Source organism: Gadus chalcogrammus, chromosome 10, assembly GCF_026213295.1.
Source record: "Gadus chalcogrammus isolate NIFS_2021 chromosome 10, NIFS_Gcha_1.0, whole genome shotgun sequence".
Lineage (NCBI taxonomy): Eukaryota > Metazoa > Chordata > Actinopteri > Gadiformes > Gadidae > Gadus > Gadus chalcogrammus.
The window spans coordinates 7122343-7147342 of NC_079421.1; the positions used below are offsets into that span (position 1 = coordinate 7122343).

The 25000-nt window shown below is 44.7% G+C and overlaps 1 protein-coding gene across 1 annotated transcript in view; it reads left to right on the top strand.

Moving 5' to 3' along the window:
* Positions 1 to 25000, top strand: part of pcdh11 (protocadherin 11) — a 146371-nt gene that overhangs the window by 65778 nt on the left and 55593 nt on the right. The window contains exon 5 of the mRNA XM_056600396.1: positions 21895 to 21930. Coding sequence (XP_056456371.1) covers positions 21895 to 21930 — 36 coding nt within the window. The remainder of the gene's footprint in view (positions 1 to 21894; positions 21931 to 25000) is intronic.

Below are 25000 nucleotides of genomic sequence, written 5' to 3' on the forward strand. Positions count from 1 at the left end.
CAAAAATGACGTCTCATTGTACCATTGGGAAAACACATCTATTCAAAATCCTAAACACATTGGTTAATTGAGAATACTTTCTTACACACCTTAAAACACTTTCTTCCAAAACTGAACACCAATCAGCCAGCTGCAAAAAGGCCTCAGTTAAGCCATTTTGAGAACTTGCAAGCATGGATGCAGCAAGAGCAAGAGGCAGAGGTAGAGGAGGAAGAGGAGGACAGAGACATAGAGGAGGACGTGGTGGAAGAGGCCGTGCACGGAGCATTATCTCCGATGACATAAGAGCAACTTTGGTGGACCATGTCATACTGTAAACCATGGCCTGCCTATGAGGGAAGCTGGGCAGAGTCCACCCTAATCTAAGCCGTTTCACAGTTTCATCCATAATAAGGACATTCCGACTGGAAGACAGGTATGTCTTCAACTCTCTACTTTCTACTCTACTCAGACTGTATCTAGAGTATTTGCAGTACTGTACCATATCACATGTACTGTATTGCAGGGTGGCTAATGCTCCTTTTTGAACGAAAGTGGTAGTTTTGTGATTACTTACATTGAGATGTTTCAGTACTTTCTATGGTATAGACAGTAAAGTACATTATATACAGTACTATAAAAAAGAAGCAAACCAATACAGTAACATTTCGTGGTTGCTTTTTTCTATAGAATGACTAGAAGACCTTCTGGGGGCGGACGCCAACGCCTGTTCACCCAACAGCAGAAACTTGCCATTGTGGACCTGGTCCGAGCAAACAATGCAATCCGTCTCAACCAGCTACAGCAACAAATACTTGCAGATAGAGATGTATTCAATAACATAGAGCGAGTGAGCATTTCCAATATCAGACGCATCATGGTAAAGCACCAAATTACCATGAAGCAATTGTACAGGGTCCCATTTGAGAGAAACAGTGTCAGGGTCAAAGGACTTCGACGTGAATATGTACAGGTAAGTGTTATTTTCGGCTTGGAGTTGGTGCGTATATGACCGCCAACCTCATGCTCACATGCCTTTTCTGCAGGCAATGGAACAGGCCTGCGGAGACATCAACATAGGGTCAATCCTTGGATGGATTCGGCACACAAGGCAATATTTTCCCCGATGCTTAGCGGAAGATAATATTGCTTGTGATGTTGATGAGATCCTATGGCCAGACCCCAACAGACGGCAGGGTCCATAAGCCCACCCATGCACAATTGCCATGTTTTTCTGTGTTCACAGTACAACAGGGTTTATTTATTTATTTATTTTTGCTCAAACTGTATTTACTGCACTGTAATGTACAGTCCTGCAATGTACAGTATTTAGTATTTATTTTGGTTGTGGTGAAAACGTGCCCTCTGTGGAACTGAATAAAAACAGTGAACATGAAAGACAGCAGTGTTTTATATAAAGTAGACCAGTGTGTTGCTGCTGATCTGAAAGTGTATTCATATGATGCAAGTGTGTTTCATTTTGACATCAGAGTGCCATTTTTACAAAGAATTGTTAGGTTTCGATAGCCGAGTTTCAATTTGACATAGATGTGAATGGTTTATTTCCCAGTGTTGTTGTCTTATTTGCTTGTGTGTTGAGTTTTGACACAATGAGACAAATTTTGCAAAACGTGTTCAAGCAATTGAAAAAAACTGTAACTGAGGCCTTTTTGCAGCTGGCTGATTGGTGTTCAGTTTTGGAAGAAAGTGTTTTAAGGTGTGTAAGAAAGTATTCTCAATTAACCAATGTGTTTAGGATTTTGAATAGATGTGTTTTCCCAATGGTACAATGAGACGTCATTTTTGAATTAAGTGTCTTATGTATGAAATACTGTGTAGTGTGCAGGAGCAAGTGTGTTGCAGAAAGGAGCAAGTGTGTTGCACCATTGCAACTAAAGTGCAAAGCAGCGCTTTTGTTTAAGGAATTGTTACATGTGTTTAAGGTATAGAAACAAAAAATTCAAGTTGTGTTGCTTTGGTCTAAGCATGTGTCTATAGTGTTCAAGCAATTGAAAAAAACTGTAATTCATTTTTCTTGCTTTCTTTCGGTGACCGGGCACTTGATATTTTTTCTTTATCAATTATCAATGCAGGTCCTCTGGGAGTCTTTGTCCCATGTGATGCCTTGAGCAGAAGCAAATACAACTATAATAAATAGTTTGAATCTACAACCCTGCATTTAAATTACTCTACACGAAAGCAGTGATTCACATGATCCAACCAGTGCTTGTTAAGCATTTGGTGAGAAGGGAAGATTTATTCAACGATAATTTGTCCTATCTATGCACAGTCAAAGTCATCACTTCACGCTGCCATCCTCAAGTCATCTCCACACCCCGGCTGAACCATCTCCCCCAACGACTCCTTCTGCCACCGCCTCACTAGTTAAATTCACTGTTAAAAAAACGTGTTGCATAGTACAAATTCACACAACCTCCTGCCGCCCACTTAGCGCCGCCACTGAAAAACAGCTTCTATTTGACCGCCGGCCCCAGTCAAAAGTCATGTAAAAAAAAATATTGCCATTAAAAAATAGAAGTAAAAGTTGTGTAGCCTGTTTGAGCATCCTTCAGCCAGTCAATGACAAGCTGTCATCGGTCGGTCACCTCCTCTCACCACCACCGCCTCTCACAGCTAATGCAGCTAGCTGTCTGGCTAACTGTCAAGCAGGACTCCTGAGCTGCACACTAACTGCTGACAGTAAATAATAATCATAATGATCATAATGATAATAACACAGTGAGGCACCTCCCATCAACTCCATCATTGACGGAATAATGAGAGACGATGGGCTTTTGTTCCCAAAACCTTTTGCGAGTCTAAATGACACGGTAATGGCCCGGGTATCTCCATCCCACTGGACGCGAACTGCTCATATTCAGATCATCTCCCTAATTAGAGGACGAGGCATGACATCGTCTCATACGGCAAGGAGAACAAAATTATTAAAATATTTTTTTTTCCCTAAGCTGACCTTATTCAGAGTCCTTCTAGACCTTGGAATTTGTGGCGTCGTGTAAAGTCACACGTCGGCTTCCTCTACTCTACTCCTCTTCCTCTACGCTCGAGTTTGACTCTGGGCTGACCCTCCTAACGCTGGGTCTCTGTTTCTCACTGCTCACACCCCCAACCCACCACCCCCCCACCCCCCTACCCCCCGACCCCACCTCCCACTCCCTCTCCAACGGTCCCGCACCCCCTCCCTCTCTTGAGCGACGGGGCTTTTAAACTCTCTGCTCTGTTATTATATTAAGAGTATGAGAACGAAACGAAGGGGGAAGAGAGAGAGAGAGAGAGAGAGAGAGAGAGAGAGAGAGAGAGAGAGAGAGAGAGAGGCAGAAGGAGGGAGAGAGAGAGAGAGAGAGAGCGAGAGAGGGGCAGACAGAGGGAGAGAGAGAGAGGGCTGAGAGAAGGAGAGAGAGATAAGGAGAGAGGCAGAGAGAGACCTGAGGAGATTGGGAGGGTTGGAAGCGATGGACGTGCCCAGGCACTAAGTATATATAATTGTTCTTGACACATTGGCCAAATATTGCAGTGCCAGGCTCCGAGTGAAGATGATTAAGGGCTGTCCGGGTGGGTGGGCCCTAGGGTCCTTCAAGGCCCTTTGGTTGCCATAGTGACCGTCATCTTAAGGCCATACATTGCATTGTGGATAATCTTTGGGGACCGCGCATTGTTAAACAACAATTATAACCAACGCCGGAAGTATTGTCCAGCCACCACTAACTTCTCCCCATCAGTTATTGTTCGGGTATTTTCCTGCACGTTCTTTCTTCCTGCTCAACACAGAGGACTTTATTCTACCACCTTTTACTCTGTTGTATTCTTCTGCCCAGACGGTCTATGCTGCCTGGTTGTACACTAAAGAGGGAAGGAAATTTGCGTTTGGTGAATAATTGAAGAGCGGATTTTAGCTTGCAGCGTCGTGGAGTACAGCGATCGGGCCGAGGGGTTATGCTGAGATCATATTTCTGACATTAGGCTTCAGGCGCTGAGAAATTGTGTGGTTTTTTCAGCGTACTTCTTTTCTTCTTCTGGAAAAAAAAACTACTTTATGAAAAACAGTTTTTCATCGCGGCGTACAACAGCATTGGGAACGTTCTTAACAAAGGGGGGGATATTGGAGCACTTATGTGTTCTGAAATACATTTATAACATCGCCATCCAGCTGAGGATTCCAGTTTAGTTTCTTCCTCCTCGTAGATCACATTCAGCTGGATGTTGAATTTAGTCTGTGAGAACATAAACTAATTACAATTTGTGTTCACTTAAAGCTCCTGTTCTGGGGGGGGGGGGGGGGGGGGGGGGGGAGAGCATGTAATTGTCTACCTGCACGCGTTACGAAAGTGGCTCCATTAATCCGGGCACGAGCGGTTTCATATGTGGCCTGTGTGTTTACTACGGCGGTTCGTGCGTGCGGGCATGTGGACCGCCCGACCCAGGGAGATGACAGATGGCGCGCGAGGGACCAGGCCAAGGATCAAGGACCTCTGCCTCTGCAGGGTTTCCCAGAGTGCCCTCTGGTCCCGCCAGGCTTTCTATAATTACAATGGAAATCTGGCGCCCAGTGCCTCGAAGCTATTTCGTCACAGATTGTGTGTATTATTAGTGTTTGTATGGAGGTCTATCTTGTGTTTGATTATCAATATGTAATAGTTTAATTGTTTCCCTGTCACATTGAAGAATATGCTAGTGCTCAATTTTATAAGGGCGTGCTGATAACCTTTGTCCTCGTGAACAACTGCATGAAAACATGAACATGTTAAAGAAATTTAAAAAAAGATAATGGAATGGCCACCGGTGAATCAGCCCATAATGGCGGTGATTCATGGTGTATAATAAGGAGAAAGCCTTTCCCCGTGGCGCGGGATCACGAGGCTAGTCGACGGAGCGTCACCCCCAGTCCGAGGAGTCGGCCACTAGACGACCACGGCGTCGGTCCCTGAGGCTTGTTTAGGACGACGCCGGGGGCAACGGCTCGCCCATACGCACGCGGCCAAACGCACAATCACTCGCCTCACTTGCACACACAGACACACACACACACACACACACACAGACACACACACACACACACACACACACACACACACACACACACACACACACACACACACACACACACACACACACACGCATACACGCACACACACGCACACACACGCACAGGCATTTAATTCAAGATAAACGTGATATCAAAAGACAAGATGGAAACCAAAATATACATAGTAGAATGGGGGGTAGAGGGAGCAGGCAGGGCTCTGCCAAGGTGCCCGGAGTTACAGCCCTGGCCGTCGCAGGAACAAATAATGTGTTGTGACTGGCACGGGAAAAAAGACAAAGTGAAAGGTCATCTGTGACCTCTGGGACAGGGCCTACGCAGCATCTGTCGCCCGCGAGCGCAGCAGGACCATGTCAAATGGCAAAAGGTACGCAGCTACAGCCAGCCTGCTGCGCTGTTAAAGCAGAAGGCCAACATTTATGGCACACACCTAAACACATACACCGATGCACCCACACACATCGATGCACACACACACACACATACATACCCACACACACACAAACACATGCGCAAACAGCCACACACGTTTGTACACACATACATAAAAACACACACACACACACACACACACACACACACACACACACACATACACACAGACACTCATATACACACTTTGCGGCTATTGCAGTGGAGGGACTAGTGGTACATTGTTAAATGACTGAAACTCTAATGGCTGCCTTCAAAGGATCACGTATAAACCTAGCATTTATTTTATAATCACTGTGACAAAGAAAAGGAGAATTTAATTGTGGCCATTTAAACCCTTCCACAAAATGATGCTGCACACTATTGGTTGCCGTGTTCTTTTTTAAGTACTAATACTATGGTATGTATGGCTCGCACCCATTGTGGGTGTGATATTATGTGTGTATGATTGCACATGGAGCGAAATCATATGCCTCCGTATTGAACCTAGCCTACTGGTAGATGCCTCGATGGGGGAAACTATAGCTCCGGTACTGCACTAATGTTTTGGCTATTATGCAGACGACAGGAACACTGGTAATTATTGGATAAATATATCATTCCAGTCTCACACCAAAATCTGAACACGCTATACCAGCCACAGCGGAAAAAGTAGTAGTTTCCCAATAACAGCTCTAAGATCCTGAGATTTAGCCTATTCTATCTGTAAATCAAAAAAGGTGACTGACGTTTATGTGATAAATTTCAATATTTTGATATTGTTTCGGCATTCAAATGGATTTTGATTTCATTTCTAGCCAGAAATGTGGAGGTTATTGTCATAATCTCCGTTCAGCGATTGTATATTATGTTTAATTTTTTAGTTATGACGAATATTTGCCAGAACATTTTTGAATACGATGAGAACCAAACATGGTAAGACATTAATGTTATTTATAGTGGGAAATGTATGTATGTCAATCATAGCAACCACAGAAAACTTATTCAAACAGTATTCTAGCGAAATCTGAAAAACAACTAAACTAAATGTCATACTGTAATCATTGAACGAAGTCTATGACAATAAAGTTCCCCTAATTTGCTAGTAATGTAAAACCCATTTTAATGCCGAACTATATTCAAATATTGCATATCCACTGAGGATGAAATAAATATCAGCTCAACTTTAGGTCCAATCCCTCATTCTCTTTCTGGTTCTCTCTCTATTCTCTCGTTTACCCCAAATTCTTTCTACCATGCTCTACGAGCCTATTCCACACACACACACACACCCACACACACACACACACACACACACACACACACACACACACACACACACACACACACACACACACACACACACATGCCGACACGCACACGCACACACACACAAAGGCATGCACACTCCAGCCCGAACCATTCAGGGATTTGAAGGCCCTACTTCCAATCAATTACCAGTCCAAATCAGTGCCGAGCCCTTTGATATATAATCATTTGTCAAATCTAGGCAGATGGCTGAGGAAAGGTAAGGCCAGCATGGCAGGGGCCAGCTCCCGGAGGAAACACTGCCTCAGGGTGGGGGGGTGTTCCCGGGCGCCCCAGAACCCATTAATGGGGAGTCCTTGTATACTTTAGGATAGCAGCTCTCCTCAGAGCAGCTAATGTATTAGCCCCTCTTAGCCTGACGGCTACCACGACCTCCCTGACTCCCTGATTGCAGCGTTATTCAAAGGGATACACACAGAGACCTTCATAGGTCCTTCGGTGCTTCGATTCGCTGGAGATTACTGCAGAGTTTCCTCGTCCTTTTTTTTATCCAAAAGGTAATCTAGACCCGAGGTGTAATCTAAAACTATATTGATGTCCTACGATCTGGTTTCCCTGCTTGATTACATGAATCAAATCATACGCTCAAAATTACAACATCCGTCAAGGGCTATTTCCTATTGTTTGCTGTTTAAGGATATTTTGGGGAATACATTATTGGGACAAAAACAAAGGCTCTTCGAGAGTTTTGTTCTCGATAGGGCCAAAAGACTCACAGCAACTAGTACTTTTTCCAAAACAATGATTGTATCCAAAGGCCAAATCTAAATTTAATATGAAATGTTCTGCTCTGTCTTGATCCCTTCAATTGTAAAGGTGATCCTTGATTCACCGCGCCGGGGTTTTGTGACAGCTGCATGGCCTGTTGGAGATATTCTTTGGAACGACTATTAATGCGCTCTAGTGTTATCCAGAGCCTTTATTATTTCCACTGATCCATCTCGTGTTCTTTGCCTTCCCACTGTTATGAAGTTGAATTGCTGGATGGCTAGGGTGGCTATGTCTTCCCTCCCTCCCCCAAAGACATATTTTTTGTGGCGTTTGGTACAAATAATTTTAAGGGACCTACCTCAGATCTACACAGTACCACTCTGGGCGCCAGTGGACCCCTCCCTACACAGAAAACAAGCTGAAAACTACATTAAAAAGTATAACGTTTTTAAAATATAGCTTTTCTTTATGTGTTTAATGTGTAGAGTAGTTGGCAGAAGACGGATACTCATGGGAAGGTTTTCTTGTTTTCGACTGTGTATAAAACCAATTCAACTCACTATCGATATGTGTCCATTGGTGAAAACTATCACAGACGTTTTGCACGCCAAAAAAGCGTTTTGTTGACATTTAGACTACGCATTAGATTAGAGAGTTGGGGTACTTCTGAAATCCCTATCCTCATTTGTGACATTTCCCAGAATAATATAAAAAGTGTCGCTACCAGTGCTGAATAGAGTTACATTTGTGTTAGAAGTGACAATGGCTTGAGCCCACTTCAGTCAATGCCGTGTTAATACTGCGGGGAGAAGGGAATATCTCATTTAGAAAAGTTGCATAACACACAAGGTAAAACTTTGTGTTCATTGAATAAACACTGAATAACAAGTTTACAGGGGATATAGTTAGAGCCTGGTAATACCTTGAAACAAACACAATTACTTTCATCGCACAGTTTAAGCTTACTTACTTACTGGGTAAATTGTTCAACATTTCTGAAGCACGTTCCCTTTATTTTAAAAGATGTAACATGACCCAGGAGGATACTGTTCCTAGGTTTTAACCAGGTAAGAATGGATGTAAATGTTAAACTTAAACATAAGCTTTTCAATACGTTCTAGGGTAAATCAAGTAAACTTTTTATAAATGGTAGGAGCCATGAACAATACCTATTTAAGAAAAGTTATCTCAATATAGTATCTTAATTTGTAGACGGTACATAATTAAATTTGGGCTGTTACCAGCATAAAAGCTTGGCTAACCTGTCATTTATATGTCTCTACCGACTTATTTTTCAGTGGTATATACCCAATATATTACATTTTACCATACATTTATTGGGTAAATATTGGATAATTAAGGGACTGTAAAAGGAAGGGTTACCTGAATGTGTAGAAATGTATTTAAGAAATACTATTGTGCTACATGTTGTTTTCTTTAGGTGTTAATGAAGCTCAAATCTGCATAAAAAGTTAAAATAAACATGCTTTTACACATTTGAAAATGTGAATGCATGCCTATGATGTCTTGTCATAATTTTGCCGGTATTCTACACACTCATTAGCCATAATCTTCGTATTTAAATGTATTTACTACATGTGGCATACTGCATCACAAAAGCATAGCTATAGCTATTAATAGCACATTTTGTGATTGTTGGAAATACCCTTTACTGATTACTTGCAACATCCAAATAGAATGAAAGCTTGAAGCAAAAACATCATAATTATTCTAGGATGCGACTAGAGAATATAAACTGCAGAATATTACTCATGCACCCTCCTCTTGTATATAGAAGTTGACTCTGCGTGCTAAAAAGGCATTTATCGGCATTTAAAATGATATTGCAGGGGAAAAAAACCTATGCAGTAGATGACCTTATTATAGACTATGTCGATCATGCGCCTGCGATATTGCCTTTATTTGTCCCTGTAACCCCCGCTATCTCTGAGAGTGGGTAGAATATCAATTGAAGAAGAGACCTTCTTCCACTAAATGCTATGAACCCCCAGCCCCCCTCCAGCAACACCCAGCCCCCGTGTCAGACTCATCCTAAATGTGGTCTTCCACCGTGCATGGATCTTCCATGGTGGTGATGGGGGGATAGAGAGCCCAGATTGGAGCCTCAGCAGTAATAAGGCGTTTACCCACGGCGCAGTGAAGCCCGCTGCACTGTGAGAACATATGTTAATGTGCTTGGCTGTGGAAAGAGAAACAGCAAGAGTTTGGGAGGAAAAACACTATAAATAAATAAATAAAGAGCTGCGGATCAGCGACGTCCAAGGGAGCACATTCACCGCTCTACAAATATATAAATACGAGTGCTTCTGCCCCAGTGGGGGCTTTGGGGAAAGAGTGAAAGGAAAATTACCCTTGTGGCACCAACGTGTGAGTTGGTGATGGCAACATTAGGGCATGGAAGAACTGCTGGTGAGTGTGTGTGCGTGTGTATGTTTGTGTGTGTGTGTGTGTGTGTGTGTGTGTGTGTGTGTGTGTGTGTGTGTGTGTGTGTGTGTGTGTGTGTGTGTGTGTGTGTGTGTGCTGGAGTGTGTGTGTGTGTGTGTGTGTCTGTGTGGGAGTGTGTGCGCGTGTGAGTTTGTGTGTAGGGGGGATGGGGGACTTCAGGAGGCCTTTGTGACATCAATGGCAATTTATTTATTTGTTGTTGGTTTTTTTCAATAAAAGCTGCCAAGTAAAGCGACATAAACATATTTTGGTAAAATATGCATGCAGCAGATGGGGATTTGCCCATGACTTCTCATCTTTTCATGCTTTACGGAGACCATATTCCTGCCTTTGAAATTGGTGTATTTCTTTCTTAGCATTGGCAGCGAGAGCACACGCAGCTAAAGGGTCGCTGGAAAAAAATACTGAACAGTCAAATGAATTGTAATGTGCGTGGCCAAGTGTCCAACTCAAGGATTAGCATATTAGAGGAGGGATCTGCAGCTGAATCACCGCAGTTAAACACTGATGGCCTGCAATATACTGCCAAAACATTTCAGCACTGCCGTGTATATTATTCAAATATACATAGTTATACCCAACAACAAAGGGAAAAGCTATTTTTACGTTCAGTTTGTTGACGCAATAATTGACTAGCTACTTAGCCCCTTGTGGAGGATTCTGCGGCCGCTGGAGAATGGATTTAGCGACTGTTAGTTTCGTACCCGCTGATTGTTTTCTTGATTTTCAATCCCCGTCCTTCAGCAGCCACTGTTCAACCAAACAAGCAGCGCTATTGGCTCAGCGAGCGATCGATCGCATTACGTTTAATAGGGTGACCAGATTTGAGTTTGTGAAAAAGAGGACACTTCGTCGCGGGAGGGGGGGGGGGGGGGCGAAAACATGGGTATTTTTTCTTTAGTTCGTCCGTGAACTTACATTAACGTTCAGGCATGGCTGCAGACAGTGGCGATCCTAGGTCCAATTGCGCCCCGGGCAAGATTGTTGACGGGGGGGGGGGGGGGGGGGGGGGGGGGGGGGGGGGGGGGGTGGTTTGTATCGTGAGCCTACGGACTTCAGTGGGGGTTTCATTCCGTCTATACACGGCACCTTCTCAACGAGCACCCTGAGATCGGTCGCCCAATGACAGACTCTCTCTACAGTCAGCTCGCGCAAGAAGGTGGAACGTAAGGGAGATACCATTTCCAGAACTTGGAAGGCCGTAATAACCATAGACATATACAATGGTAATAACTAGTAGGTTATGTGAAAGACCCAGAAACACAAATATGCGACGAGGCAAAAAAAATAAAAATAATAATAATAACAATAATATTTATTTATTTTTTTGCGACGAGGCAAAATACCGGACGTTTTTGGAATCCCTGCCGGACGCATTTTTTAGGTCTCGAAAAGAGGACATGTCCGGGAAAAAGAGGACGTCTGGTCACCCTACGTTTAACCACCATTTCATTGGACAAAATAAACACATGACCTTGTCCGGGCCAAAGAGGCTTTCGTTTTTCTATAATCGTTTGTGTTCCCTTTATCCATCGTTAAAAACACCTTTTTGGCGAGGAACACCACACTTAATTATCTTTGAATGTTGAGACTTTAATTCTTGAGACCGCGTAGTATCGGTAGGTCCCCAGCTCTGAATGCCGTCTCCTCTCTGAGAATGTGTGAGGAGGAGTCAGCGATGATGTCGGTGATGATGCTGAACCCGACCACAGGTGACAGCGCTCGTTACACGGCCTGCCGCTCCTCTAGTTGAGAGCGGTGTGTTTTCTTCAGGTATGCGCTCCGCATATATCGCTCAAAGCAGACGTTTCCCACCAAGCGGTGGCTGAAGATGAGTCACCGGATGGCTGAGCATTGTTTTTTCTTTTTATCTGCTTATGCTGAACAAAAGGGTCTGGAGAGCTTCATTACATTTTTGCCAGGACCACACACACGCACATGCACATACACAAACATACTCGCTCACTCACTCACTCACTCACTCACTCACTCACTCACTCACTCACTCACTCACTCACTCACTCACTCACTCACTCATTCACTCACTCACTCACTCACTCACTCACTCACTCACTCACTCTCACACACACACACAAACACACACACACACACACACACACACACACACACACGCACAAACACACACACACACACACACACACACACACACACACACACACACACACACACACACACACACAGAAACACAAAAAACACATAAAATAGTGTTGGCCTGAACGTGTAGCTTTTGGCCGGGCGTCGTACCAGGGGTCCTCAACGTCGCCAAAGCCAGATTCACTGGAAGTCTAAATCACTCATTAGCTTTCAGAAAAAGTATCTGCCAAAGGAATAATTAGTTGATAAAATGAAGAATATATGTATTATTTTGACTGCATCAAATGTCCAAATAACACAGTTGCGTATCGGGACACCGTGTCATAGAGGTTATGCGCATGCTGGTACGAAGGATCTAAACGGTGCATGCTAATGGCTTGGTTAAAAGTGTGAGTGGGAGTTAATGACATGCTGCTCAACGGGCTGCCTATGACCAGAATAGCAAGCTTTTGAAGTGATACCTGTCTGCATCTGGAGTCGACGGAAGGCTGTTATTTAAGAGAACATTATTAGAGTATTATCCTCACTTGTTCTGACATTCTCAGTGAAATGCATAACAAGCAGTTGCCACGGAGTGTGAGCAAATGTTTCACAAGCTTTCAAAGTCCTTGTGAGCGTGACGATATGTGAAGCGACAATTCCAGCTTCACATGTTTTACAGTGAGTGTATTTGACACCCTAGAGGAGGATATTGCGTTACATTAGACCCCACCCTATGGCTGCCAACTGCGCCATTTCCTAGTGAAGTCACAAAAACGTCTCCTCAAAGCACCGGGAATCAGTTCAACAGCGCGGCGTCCCCAACTAGGCGTCGTCAGCGGCGGGCTTCTTTCTGGCGAGCGAGGACAGGAGATCGTTGCTCCAGCATCAGGTCTGTCCATGTGTGGCACGTCACACCGGGGCACCTGACCCTGTGCGGACCCCCCTGAGGCTGCCTCCGTGGCGGCTGTCTCATCGAACCTTTCTGTTTGGACATATTAACAATAATGGTCAAAGGTTTCAAGGTCAACACAAATACATTCTCCTGTTTTAAGATGTCTTGTATGTCTTATATTTTGTCTGCGTGTTTGTGTGTGTGTGTATGTGAGTGAGTGTGTGTGTGTGCATGTGTGTGTGTATGTGTGAGATGTGCACCCCCTTCTGGTGGAGTCTGGAGTGAGTGGAGATGAACAAGCGCTAACTGCTACTGGTTGAAGACGGAATAACCGACAGGCACTCTTTAAGTGTACTCCACCTCAACCAGCCGCTTACCGCCTGTCTTTCTCTCTGTAAACTGCCGTTTACCTTCTTGGCGTGTTGGCACCGGATCACGCGTCGCTCCGTCTGTTCAGCAAGGTGCGCGGCGTGCGTTTGATGTGAAGTGCGATGTGAAACCGGTAAGGGGGGGAAAAAAGGAACGTTGAGGAGAACATCTCCTCCAAACCGGCTTGGAAACACGCATCCCCCCTGCCACCTTCACCCACCACCCTCACCACCTCCACTACCCCCACCACCACCTCCACCAACCCCACCTCCTCCACTACCCCAACCAACTCCACCTCCACCACCACCACCACCTCCACCTAAACCACCAACTACACCTCCACCACCAACTCCACCTCCACCACCTCCGCCACCACCACAACCTCCGCCACCACCTCCACCTCCACCTCCACCACCACCTCCACCTTCACCCACCAACTCCACCAACACCACCTCCACCAACACCACCTCCATCTTCACCCACCACCACCAATACCTCGGCCAACATCACCTCCACCACCTCCATCACCTCCACCACCAACTCCACCTGCATAACCACCTTCACCTCCACCACCCGACCACCTCCACCTCCAGCACCCAACCACCTCCACATCCACCTCCACCACCGGACCACCTCCACCACCTTCCAACCGACGTCCTTTCATGCCGCTAAACAATTTGGGTAAGAGTCTTTTATTGAGTTAGAGTCGCGTACGTCACCGCAGACGTCCTTCAGACCCACGCTGCGTTCCAGGAGGGGCGGCTTGACAAAAATTCACTTTGAAATTTGGTTGAAAGCAGGGTCTAATTGAATTTTGATACGTAATTAAATCATGCCATAAATCAGAGCAGATCCCAGAGCAACCAGCGATTCGGCGCTCCCAGGCGCCACCAAGCTAATTATGATGAAGTTATTATCTCGTCTGAAAGAGTTATTCTCAATTTCTCCTTTGAAACCCGCATCGAATCCCTTTCTTTCAACTGGAATGGGTTCAACCTTGAGGAAAAAGGACATCCGCCGGTAAAGCGTTGCGGTGCAAAACGCTGATGTTTGTCGTTGCTAACTAACGTGGCGTTATACGATTCTATGGCGGGGACGGATTAGCGTAAACGAAATGGCACTCGGTAACGTGTTGATGCTTGATATGCGTCGCGTCGGAACAACGTTGATGCACTTTATTGTGGGAATAATTGTATCGTGTTGCGGCACACCAATTACTTTAAGTACTAATTTCTATCAAGCAACCCTTGATGTGCAGGTTGTTACAGATGGACACGACATGAATATAAAGCACAAGACTGCTCATCTGGTCTCCCGGGCTCTCATGGTTAATGAGTTACATCATCCGTGATTTAAATTTGCTTAGTATGCTGCGCAACGGAGGACTGCACCATAAGGTGTTAAAGCTAGTCTTATATGTGTCCTTTTTAATATCTTATTTAATCATCGGCAAGAAGGCACAATTAGAAAGGCATTGACGGTATAGCAAAGCACTTTCTATTCATGGAAAATAATTTTATATATGACGTTAACCCCCAGCATGCAAATAGACGACAATTGATCAACGAGGTAATAATGATCGTTCTACATGGCTGTGAAACCCATTTTTGTTCGCATGCCTCTCCCCTTGCTCCCTTGACACCCTCCCACCACCCCCTCACGCTCTATCCAGCCCCAATAAATGAATCCTCTGAAACACATTACCACAGTAGCCGCACTCCGCATAATGTGATGAGCACACAGGAACATTGATGAACTTTCTTTTCCCTCTTTTTAAATGATGATCCCACTTGGGAGCGATGTGGTGTGTGTAAGTGAGAGGAGAGGGAGAGAGGGGGAACAAATCTGCCATGATGTGGCCCTCCCTCCCTCCCTCCCTCACCTCTTTTACTTCCACTTCCTACTTGCCTTCCTCTTCCCCTTCCTTTTGCTTTTCTTTTTACTCTCTGCCAATTTGTGGTTCCAAATGAAACAGCAAAAGGTTAGGGAGTGGAGTAATTAACAGCAGCTCGCCTAATGAAATCAGGAGGGTCCGCTACCATGGGCAGATCAATACCTCACTCAGAGCTAAGGGTAAGGGTTCCTCTATGCGCGCGCGTGTGTGTGTGTGTGTGTGTGTGTGTGTGTGTGTGTGTGTGTGGGTGGGTGGGTGGGTGGGTGTGTGTGTGGGTGAAAATGTAGGCTCCTGGGGGATACACACAAAGCACTTCAAAATAATAAGCTGATGTAAATGCAACATGTTGTCCACTTGTAAATCAAAATTTGTTTGACCGAGCGGGTCGAAATGCTGGCTGTGGAGTACTTAAAGCAAAGTTCCTTCCTGAACAGGCCTGGAGTGCCTTCTGTAGGATTTACACCGCACTCCCCAGAGTTTGCTGAGAGGGTTTCCCTTTATTGAATGCCAATAATTATGTCAATAGCCTTTGGACGGAGGCACACCGATACAGGGGGCAAATGGGGGATTGTATTTATCTAAGACTACACTTAAGTGTATTGAAGACTTTATTAGTCCCTTTTGATGAGGAGGTGTTTGTTTGCAACATTTTTATTGCCCTGTCCAAGACATGCTGTGTCCGCCAATAAGCGGTGTGTAAACTTCTTGCTCAGTATTTCTTGGCTGAAGCGCGGAGATCTCTTGTGCCCGGGTACATTAGCAGATGGCAGGCACGCAGGGTTTCTTACTTGTGTGTTTGCCCTTATGCATGTGAGTGTGTTTGTTTGTAGGTGTGTGTGTGTGTGTGTGTGTGTGTGTGTGTGTGTGTGTGTGTGTGTGTGTGTGTGTGTGTGTGTGTGTGTGTGTGTGTGTGTGTGTGTGTGTCTGTGTGCGTTGGTGGGTTTTTGTTTGTATGTGAGTGAGCATGTGTTAGAACATATGTATGTGCGTGTGTGTGCACGAATCTGTGTGTGTGAATGTGTGTGTAGGTGGATATGTCCGCCAGCCAGCCTATGTATGATTAACTGTGCTTGTGAGGACTTTTCTCTGCTCTGGGGAACAGCCCCCTGACAGAGCTGTCCTCCCTACATGGATGGATTCAGTCAGATCCGTCCAGTCTCTGGGGTTAAGCACTTGATCGCAGGCCACATGAGCTATGTTTTTCCTTTCTCACTTTCACCAAACATCCAAAGTAGAAGAAGTGTGTGGCACTGCCTGACATACATGAATACTGATTAGCACGGACAAGCCCCGCATGACCATTATTTTCACTTGAATTGACACAAACAGCAGCTCCACTCCATCGCGGCCACAAATGTGAGAGAAGCGCTGGACAAGCTTTTGGCAGTGTTCGATAAAAATCACATGCAAAAAAACATAGACAAACTAGCTCTAACTGGGGAGCCGGCGTGCTCGCACACACCACTGTGGGATTGAGTCTCATGCCGTCTTCAAAGGTATTTACACTGTGCAGTAAACTGTTGTGTGGGTGCCGCGCTGGAGAAGAGAGCAGCAGATCTCATTAGTGTTAAACCATTAGGAGCATGAGGGCCCTGCAGACAAGTTTAGGGCTTTCAGTGTAGCTTCACGTAGCACATCACACACCCCTTTCAAAAATAATTTTTCACAAACTGCAGAAAGGGGGGGAAGGGGCTTTACGCACTTGATACACTCGATCTCCTTTGCTAATGGAGGGGGAATGTTGCAGCATGGCTTTGATGTAAGGGTTCTAGTGCCAGCGTTAAGGAGGTCAAAGCGTTGAGCCATTTAGTCATGGAAATATTGACTCTGATTCAAGAAGTTGTGTAAGTGTATGTACTGTAGCTCGGAAGCAACCGAGGGAAAGTCTTTTTTAGGATTGGATCAAATAGGGTGGTGGTGTGAGGTGGGATCTGTAGCATGGGAGAGGAAGATGCATCATCGTTGTCTTTGCCTCATTATTTACAGATGTTGTGACTGCAGGCAACCGAATGCACCCTCTACTAGAAGTTCAAACAGCGGAAATGAGCTTGCATGCATCAGTGGAGCACGGTGGTCGTTTGGTGGTCCGGTGTTCGTTGACTCTGCAGATGCAGACTCTGAAGCCCAACAGGATGCTGAACAGCAGTACTTGGCGAGCCGCTGTGTTATCTTGAAATATGCTGTGAAATCATTTTCTTTATTTCCAATATCCAGTGAACCCCTTATGCCCTCCTATAAGTCCTTTTCAATAAACATTAATACTTGATGAATTAATTTAACTTTTGTGTGTGGAACCAATACGTTGTGATAATAAGAATGAAACATGTTGCTGTTTGAAGGAGCGTAATGAGGGTGCATGCCTTTTTAAAACATCTTAATAACTCCAGCCGCCTGGCGCGCCAGACTACTAAACTGCAGAAACAGTTAGCACCCCCCGTCCCAGCAGCCAATCACACGGCAGGGACGTCTCCCCCACGCGCTGCATCACGCGGCCTTTCTGCCGCTAGCACTTTCACTGTTATTATTGAGCCTCAGCGTCTGCCATCGTTACCCCTCCCCCCTCTCCTAACTCCGACACCTCCAGGGATGAGCTCTGCCGTCGCAGGTAGCTCCCACAAACCTGTTAATAATCAACAATCACTGATGCAAAACTCCCAAGACAATCAGTGGATTATGCGTGTGCTCTTGTTTCTGGTTATTTTTTTATGAATGCATTTCTTTATCGGCAGGTTATGTCAGATATAACTCCTGGCGTGTGATGATCAGCTTTCCTCCTATGTATTCATGGTGCTACTGTGGCTCAGGGTTTGAAGGGAGAATTCTGATTCCGCATGGAAGCACAATAAGGGGGGTTCTGGGGGCTTCTCAATAATTGATCCAATATTTTAATGATCAGAGAGCCCGGGGTGATCAAAGACCCAGTCCCTCTCGCCTCTGCTCGCCAAGACATCCACCACACTTTGATGTGCCTCACCAACAATCGCACTTATCTCCACCATCTCTCCCATTCCTCTCTTTTGCTCTATCAATGTCTCCCTCTACCATCGCTCTCTCTCTCTCTTTCTCCTCTCAATCTGTCTCTACCATCGCGCTCTCTCTCTCTCTCTCTCTCTCTCTCTCTCTCTCTCTCTCTCTCTCTCTCTCTCTCTCTCTCTCTCTCTCTCTCTCTCTCTCTATCTCTTACCCTACCATCACTCTCTCTCTCGACCATCGATCACCCTCTCTCTCATTCTCCATTTATCTCCCTCCCTTCCTCTCTCTCTCTCTCTCTCTCCAGTATCCCTCTCTCTCATTCTCTACCTCAATTTCTCAACCTCTCTCTCCCTCTCTTTTCAGATCTCTCTCTCTCTCTGTAGCCCCCCCCTCTCTATGTCCCTCTCTCTCTCCCTCTCTTTTCAGATCTCTCTCTCCATCTCTCTGTAGCATCCCCCTCTCTATCTCCCTCTCTTTTTAGATCTCTCCCTCTCTCTGTAGCTTCCCAATCTCTATCTCCCTCTCTCTCTCGCTCCCTCTCTTGTCAGATCTCTCTCTCTCTCTGTAGCTTCCCCCTCTCCCTCTCTCTCTCTCTCCCTCTCTTTTCAGATCTTTCTCTCTCTCTCTCTGTAGCTTCCCCCTCTCTCTCTCCCTCTCTTTTCAGATCTTTCTCTCTCTCTCTGTAGCTTCCCACTTTCTATCTCCCTATTTCTCTCCTCCCTCTCTCTCTCTCTCTCTCTCTCTCTCTCTCTCTCTCTCTCTCTCTCTCTCTCTCTCTCTCTCTCTCTCTCTCTCTCTCTCACTCTCTGTGTATAGCTTCCCCCTCTCTATCTCCCTCTCTCCCTCTCTCTCCCTCTCTTTTCAGATCTCTCTCTCTCTTTAGCTTCCCCCTCTGTCTCTCTCTCTCTCTGGTGGTCTGCCTGTGGTTCCTCTGAGAGCCTGTGGTTGGAGAGGGGAGCAGGGGCCGTTGAGCCCAGGAACCCTGACCCGTCGGTGTTCCACTTTTGCCGTAGCCTCATGTTGTCTTTTTATTATTTTATTTTACTTTCTCCGAACGTCTTGACGTTAATATGACCGGTCACCTACCACAGATATGCGACGACAGCTCAAGGTTTCTATTAACATACGTTTAATTGGACTGCATTCCGGGGAACAGGCGCTATTTGTGTCCTGAGTTGCTGAATAAAACATACGTTTGAGACCGATCAGCAAAAGTAGCCTTAAAAGACTCTTCAGTGGATGCAAATGAGACGCTCTTCAAACAGCCCCGGACAACGGCGTGTCGTAGCCGATATCGTGCAGAAATAAACACGCCATGTGAAATGGGGAATAGCAACCATACCGGTATGGTGCAGTGTATTAAGGGGCTAAAATATGCTCATACTTACGTCTTATTTTAAAGCCCTCCATGTGACAAGATAATGTTCAATAGTTGTGTCCAAAATAACTATTAGTAATAAACAATAGTAAAGCTATTGATTATTTCATCTTAGTGTTTGACTAACAATAATTAAGAATAATGTGCCCTGATACGCTCTCAAATGCTTGTTCCCTCTCCAGAATCTGAAGGGGAACATATTTTTCAGGTTAGAACGATTTGAAGTGGTAAAAACCAAATACAGACTCATCTGGTCTTTGTGAGTGGAGCCCCAACCAAACGCACCACCAGACTCATTGATCACTGATAGGTTTTAATCCAGATACAAACCGATATTTGGATTAGTCTATTTAAAGGAAGTGAAATAGCGCGTGCTAAAGGAAGCTTTAGCGATCTGCATAGAAAACGTTAGTCCTTGGAGCAGAGATCCGGACTCTGGCCCCCCGCTCATCTGGAGCAGAAAGAGTCTATCTTGTCATCCTCTGAGCAATCATGCAAAAATGCTTCTAGTGCTTTAAATTGCATACATGTTGATGAATGGAAAATTAGGGTTGGATGTCAATTATAATACAATTATAATTCAAGTGTTAAAAACATCATCATCGTAATCATTGGAAATGTGTGTGGGGGATGGGGGGGGGGGGGGGGATCTCCAAGAGGGTTTTACACATTATTTCAAAATCAGCTGACTAAAATAAGGATTTTCTTTTCCGTCTGATGACATGATTTCCTGTGCTGTTGCGTGATGGCAGAAGCGTGTTGATATAAGTAGGTACCCGGTACCACAGTAGTTGTGATATAAGATGGTAACTGGTACCACAATAGTGGTGATAGGTAGGTACCTGGTACCACAATAGAGGTGATATAATTGGGTACCTGGTAGTACCACAGTAGTGGTGATATAAGGTGGTACCTGGTACCACAGTAGTGGTGATATAAGTGGGTACCTGGTACCAGAGGAGTGGTGATACCAATAAGCGCAGTGAGGAAATTCTGAACATTAAAAGCGCTTTAGCAACGCATAGCAGCCATCCCTGGATGCCTCCTTCACAGCCATGAAAACATTTTCAGAAAATAATCAATTTCGTTGTTTCTTTCGTTCTTTCCACACTAGGGGAGTTTGTCCACTGGCCTTTTAACCCAAGCAATGTGATGGCACATTTACTTTTGCGAGGGTGTAGCTCACACCTTTGTGAGAGCTTTGTGGTCAAGGCCACATCGATCACTATAGAAAACACATAATCACATGGATCATTCATGTAAGTTTAAAGGACCTCCGGGAAAATCACACAGCAGCACAGTAGCATATCATTAAAAGGCTATTAGCCGTTTTGAAAGCAGGACAGAGACGGATATAAGGACCCTAAAGCCCTGGAGACCTGGAACTGTCCAGGTGTACATCGTAAAAAAAGATTCCCGCATTTAAAACAGCTTGGCGAGCCTGTGTGCGGTCGTCAGGCGATTATGCTTGAGTTTAATTATTTACTTCTTCACCAACAATTATGGCAGCATAATCTGTTTAACTTTTTGACTCTGTTGGCTGTTGTTTTTCACTTTTTCTCTCCAGAAGTCCATTCCCCACCTCTCCCCCCCATCCCCCAACCCTAAAGCGGACTCGGTGTCTTTTTCCACTGTTTGCATTTCTATTATACTTTTGGTTCGGGAGATGTGGTGTCGCCCAGTTGTTAGGCCCTCCGTACAAAAGAAAATGGTAAATTGATGATTAAAAATGAAATGCTGTTATCTGTATCGCTGTGTGAGTTATCACCGTCCCCCGGGGCAGGAGGCTATTTTGCGGGCCCCTCAGGGCCCTTTGTTCTTAATTTAGAAAACTTGTCGCTGTTTATTGTTCAATTCTGAATCTTCATTTGATATTCCTTTCACTTTTTCTCTTCCCCCCCTTTGACATGCACAGAAAACATCTTCATCAAAGAGTCACATGCTTGTGGCTTGTGTTGCTTCAAATGTCACTCTCTCTTTACATCGGTAAGGGGTCCAGCAGGGAGAGCTCTATGCGTCCTCCCGCACACATCCCGTTTAGAAATCAATGACTGCCCTAAAGACGAGTCTCCCTTTATAGGGGAACAAATTTAGCAGCCTGACGGTCAGATATTATTAGGTCTAGCTGATTTCATCTCGAATGTAATATATCCACAGCATTTCTCTCTCTCTCTTTCTCTCTCTCTCTCTCTCTCTCTCTCTCTCTCTCTCTCTCTCTCTCTCTCTCTGGGGCTCTGAATAATTAGTTTTCTCTTTACAGTAAATATGCACTCAACGCATGACTTCTCGTGCGTGGCAGCGATTTATAACGTCTGTTCTTCTGGTGTTCACAGGAGGCCTGTCAACTTGGCAAGATGGCGTCCGTAAATGTAAGTACTTTACATTACCAGAATCCAACACTCAATCTCACTGCCCGACACAGTTTAGCCACATATCATTCAACCATCTTTTCACTCAACTGTCTTCAATACCAGTCTTAAGTATTAAGTGCATGAATAACATCACTTTCTTACTGCCCATGGCAACATTTCCTCCATCACTCAGACTTGCTTCAACTGAAACAGATTGATACAATACATGTGAGAAAAAAAAACCTGAAAACTAAGTCTGAATTTTGTCATCTACCGATAAAACAACTTGACTTGTAATCTAAAGTTGTGCCAAAACACTGTTGCCGTGGTAATGTTATACCTAAGACTCTCAATCCTGCTCCTTGTTTGGTGGCATTATGCTCCCCGAAGCGTACAGTTTGTACACCTCGTCCAGCCGCAGACTCTACCGCAGAACATCAAAGAGTGTTGTGACACCTGACCCTGACCTCCTGCCCGGACCTCGTGGGTTATGCACATCGCAGTCCTATTGAACTGCTGCACTGCACACCAACACACACACATGAGCGCATTCATGAGCGCATTAATGCACGCACACATGCACTCACACACGCCACAAACACAGACACACAGACACGCAGTCAGACAGACAGACACACACACACACACACACACACACACACACACACACACACGCACACACGCACACACGCACACACACACACACACACACACACACACACACACACACACACACACACACACACACACACAGACACACATACACACATATTCGTACTGGATGAATGTGAATCTCTCTCTCTGTTGATTTTATTGTCGAGGACTGGTTGGCTTTCCTCCACTGTTTGCATTGAATAGTTCATGTGAAATACCAACACTGTTTTGCAAGTGTATGACAGTAAGGAAAATGTGTATGTGGTAATAACAAGTTCAAATAAAAACATACACTTTGAAGGAAAGGCATTTGTCTATATTCCCCTGAGACCTGTTTTAGTTTAACTCTGCTTTTTTTCATGATTAAAAAAACAGAACCACAGTATTTCACAGCCTTGCCATCGTGGCCTCTGTTGGGAGATGGAGATAAAGATAACATAAATATCTTAAAAGCAGATGACCGAAGATGCTCCACCAGCATTAAGTGGCAGACCTCAGACATGGGATGTGGGTAGGGGTTCATGCAGGATCTCCATTGTGTTTGAATGGATTTCTGCAGGTCTAGCTGCACCGAGGCTTATCTGCAATGGAAGAGGCAATCTCTCTGATCCACCCCTAAGTGGTTCCTGTTTATCAGTAAACGCGAGAACGTTTGTCACTCTCTCTCTTTGTCCCTCTGTGTGTCTCTCTCACTCAATCTCGTTCATGCATCATTGAAATCATGTACCTGCTTGCTGTTGCAGTTGTGTTGCCAGCAAAGAAGTAAGCTCATAGATTTAAAGAATGGACATGGTGGTGGTTGTGGCTGCTTTACTTCTCTCCACTGCCCCCCTTTCTGTCCTATGGGGGCCGCCATGGGGCCGTGGACTGGTTGGTCTCTACTTTCTGTCCTGGGGGGCCGCCATGGGGCCGTGGACTAGTTGGTCTTTACTTTCTGTCTGGGGGGCCACCATGGGTACGTGGACTGGTTGGTCTCTACTTTGTGTCTGGGGGGCCACCAAGGGGCCGTGGACTGGTTGGTATGGAGAACATGGTGTAGTGCACCGCTGGCTTTCTGTGTACCTCCTGTTCAAAGGCAGCCTTTTATCTGGCCGAGCAGGGTCTGTTTGTTCTTGATATCTCGTACCACAGCTTGTCTTTACTTCATGGATTTCCGGCGCCTTCTCTAAATAGGAGACAATTCCTAGTAAAACACTCACCTTGACTCCCGGGCGAATGCTTTGATTTTTTTGTTTGTTTGTCTTCCAGCAATAAATGCAATTGAATTGGTTGTTACATTCGAGGCCAGCACATTCAAAGATACTTTTTTAAATGACACATAATTGTAATGTAGATTTAAAGATGGCCCAAATTGTGCAAATCAGCCAGTTCCTAACATTTCATGTAGAGAAACTAAATACATATCTGCCTTGCCGTCCCTCTGACTGTAATGGACAGCTGTTTGCTCTAATAGATTTTGGATGCCATTGTTGGAACAACCTCCTAATGAATTATAAACATGCAGAGAAGAGGCATGTGTTTCTGTTGAGCTGCCAAATTGATTTAAGTGGGCTCTTCCTTTTGCTGGAAGCTGGACTTTGCTTTTGCTCGCGTATGCCATAATCTTGAGGAACAGCTGCCAAAGGAAACGTTTCACAAAGCAAAACTATTCTGAAAGGTGTTGTCTCTATTCTCATTGTCATCGGAGTAGGGGAATTAAAAAGTGTGTGAAATATCATGTAATTTCACTCCTCGCCTTTGAAAATACAGTCATATGGCGGCACACAGTGCATCAATTTATTCCAATGATTCCTACAATGTATTACCAATCAGAATTCCTCTGACTGGAAATTATTCTGTTTGCCTGAATCAATGTCTGACCGTAAATTAAACCTATGCTCATGGGTTTAACATTTTTGTCATTACCTTGTGGAGCTTAATTCTTCATATTCATATTTGTAATCAGAAAGTATGTAGAATCCATAAGATTCTGTCATTTATGTTGCATACAATTGGTTTGTATTCAGAATTTCGATGTATCAAATGAGCCAAAATAATCAAGAAATAAAGAACACAGACACTCTCAGTGTTTCTTTTGGGATGCTAATCGTACTTATTACAATTACATTGAGTCATTTCCGATGGATTTTAAATTAACTGATAAGCTGTTTATGGGATGCTTTGGCAGTTGTTGGCCTTGATTCGTGCCAGATATATATTTCTTTCTTCATCAGTTTTCTATGCTTACTGTTCTTTGTCAAATAATAAGAACTGCTTCATGTCTGCTCTACAGGAGCTATAGAAAGTCGTTGCCCCCTCACAAGATTAAAAGAGGTTGTGATCATGACATCTTATTTTTATTCAGAGCACCCCACATTGCCGTGTTGCTATAGCGATGGAGAAGATCAAGATTGTACCTGTAACTCTTTATGTATTTGGCCATGATAAAATGAAA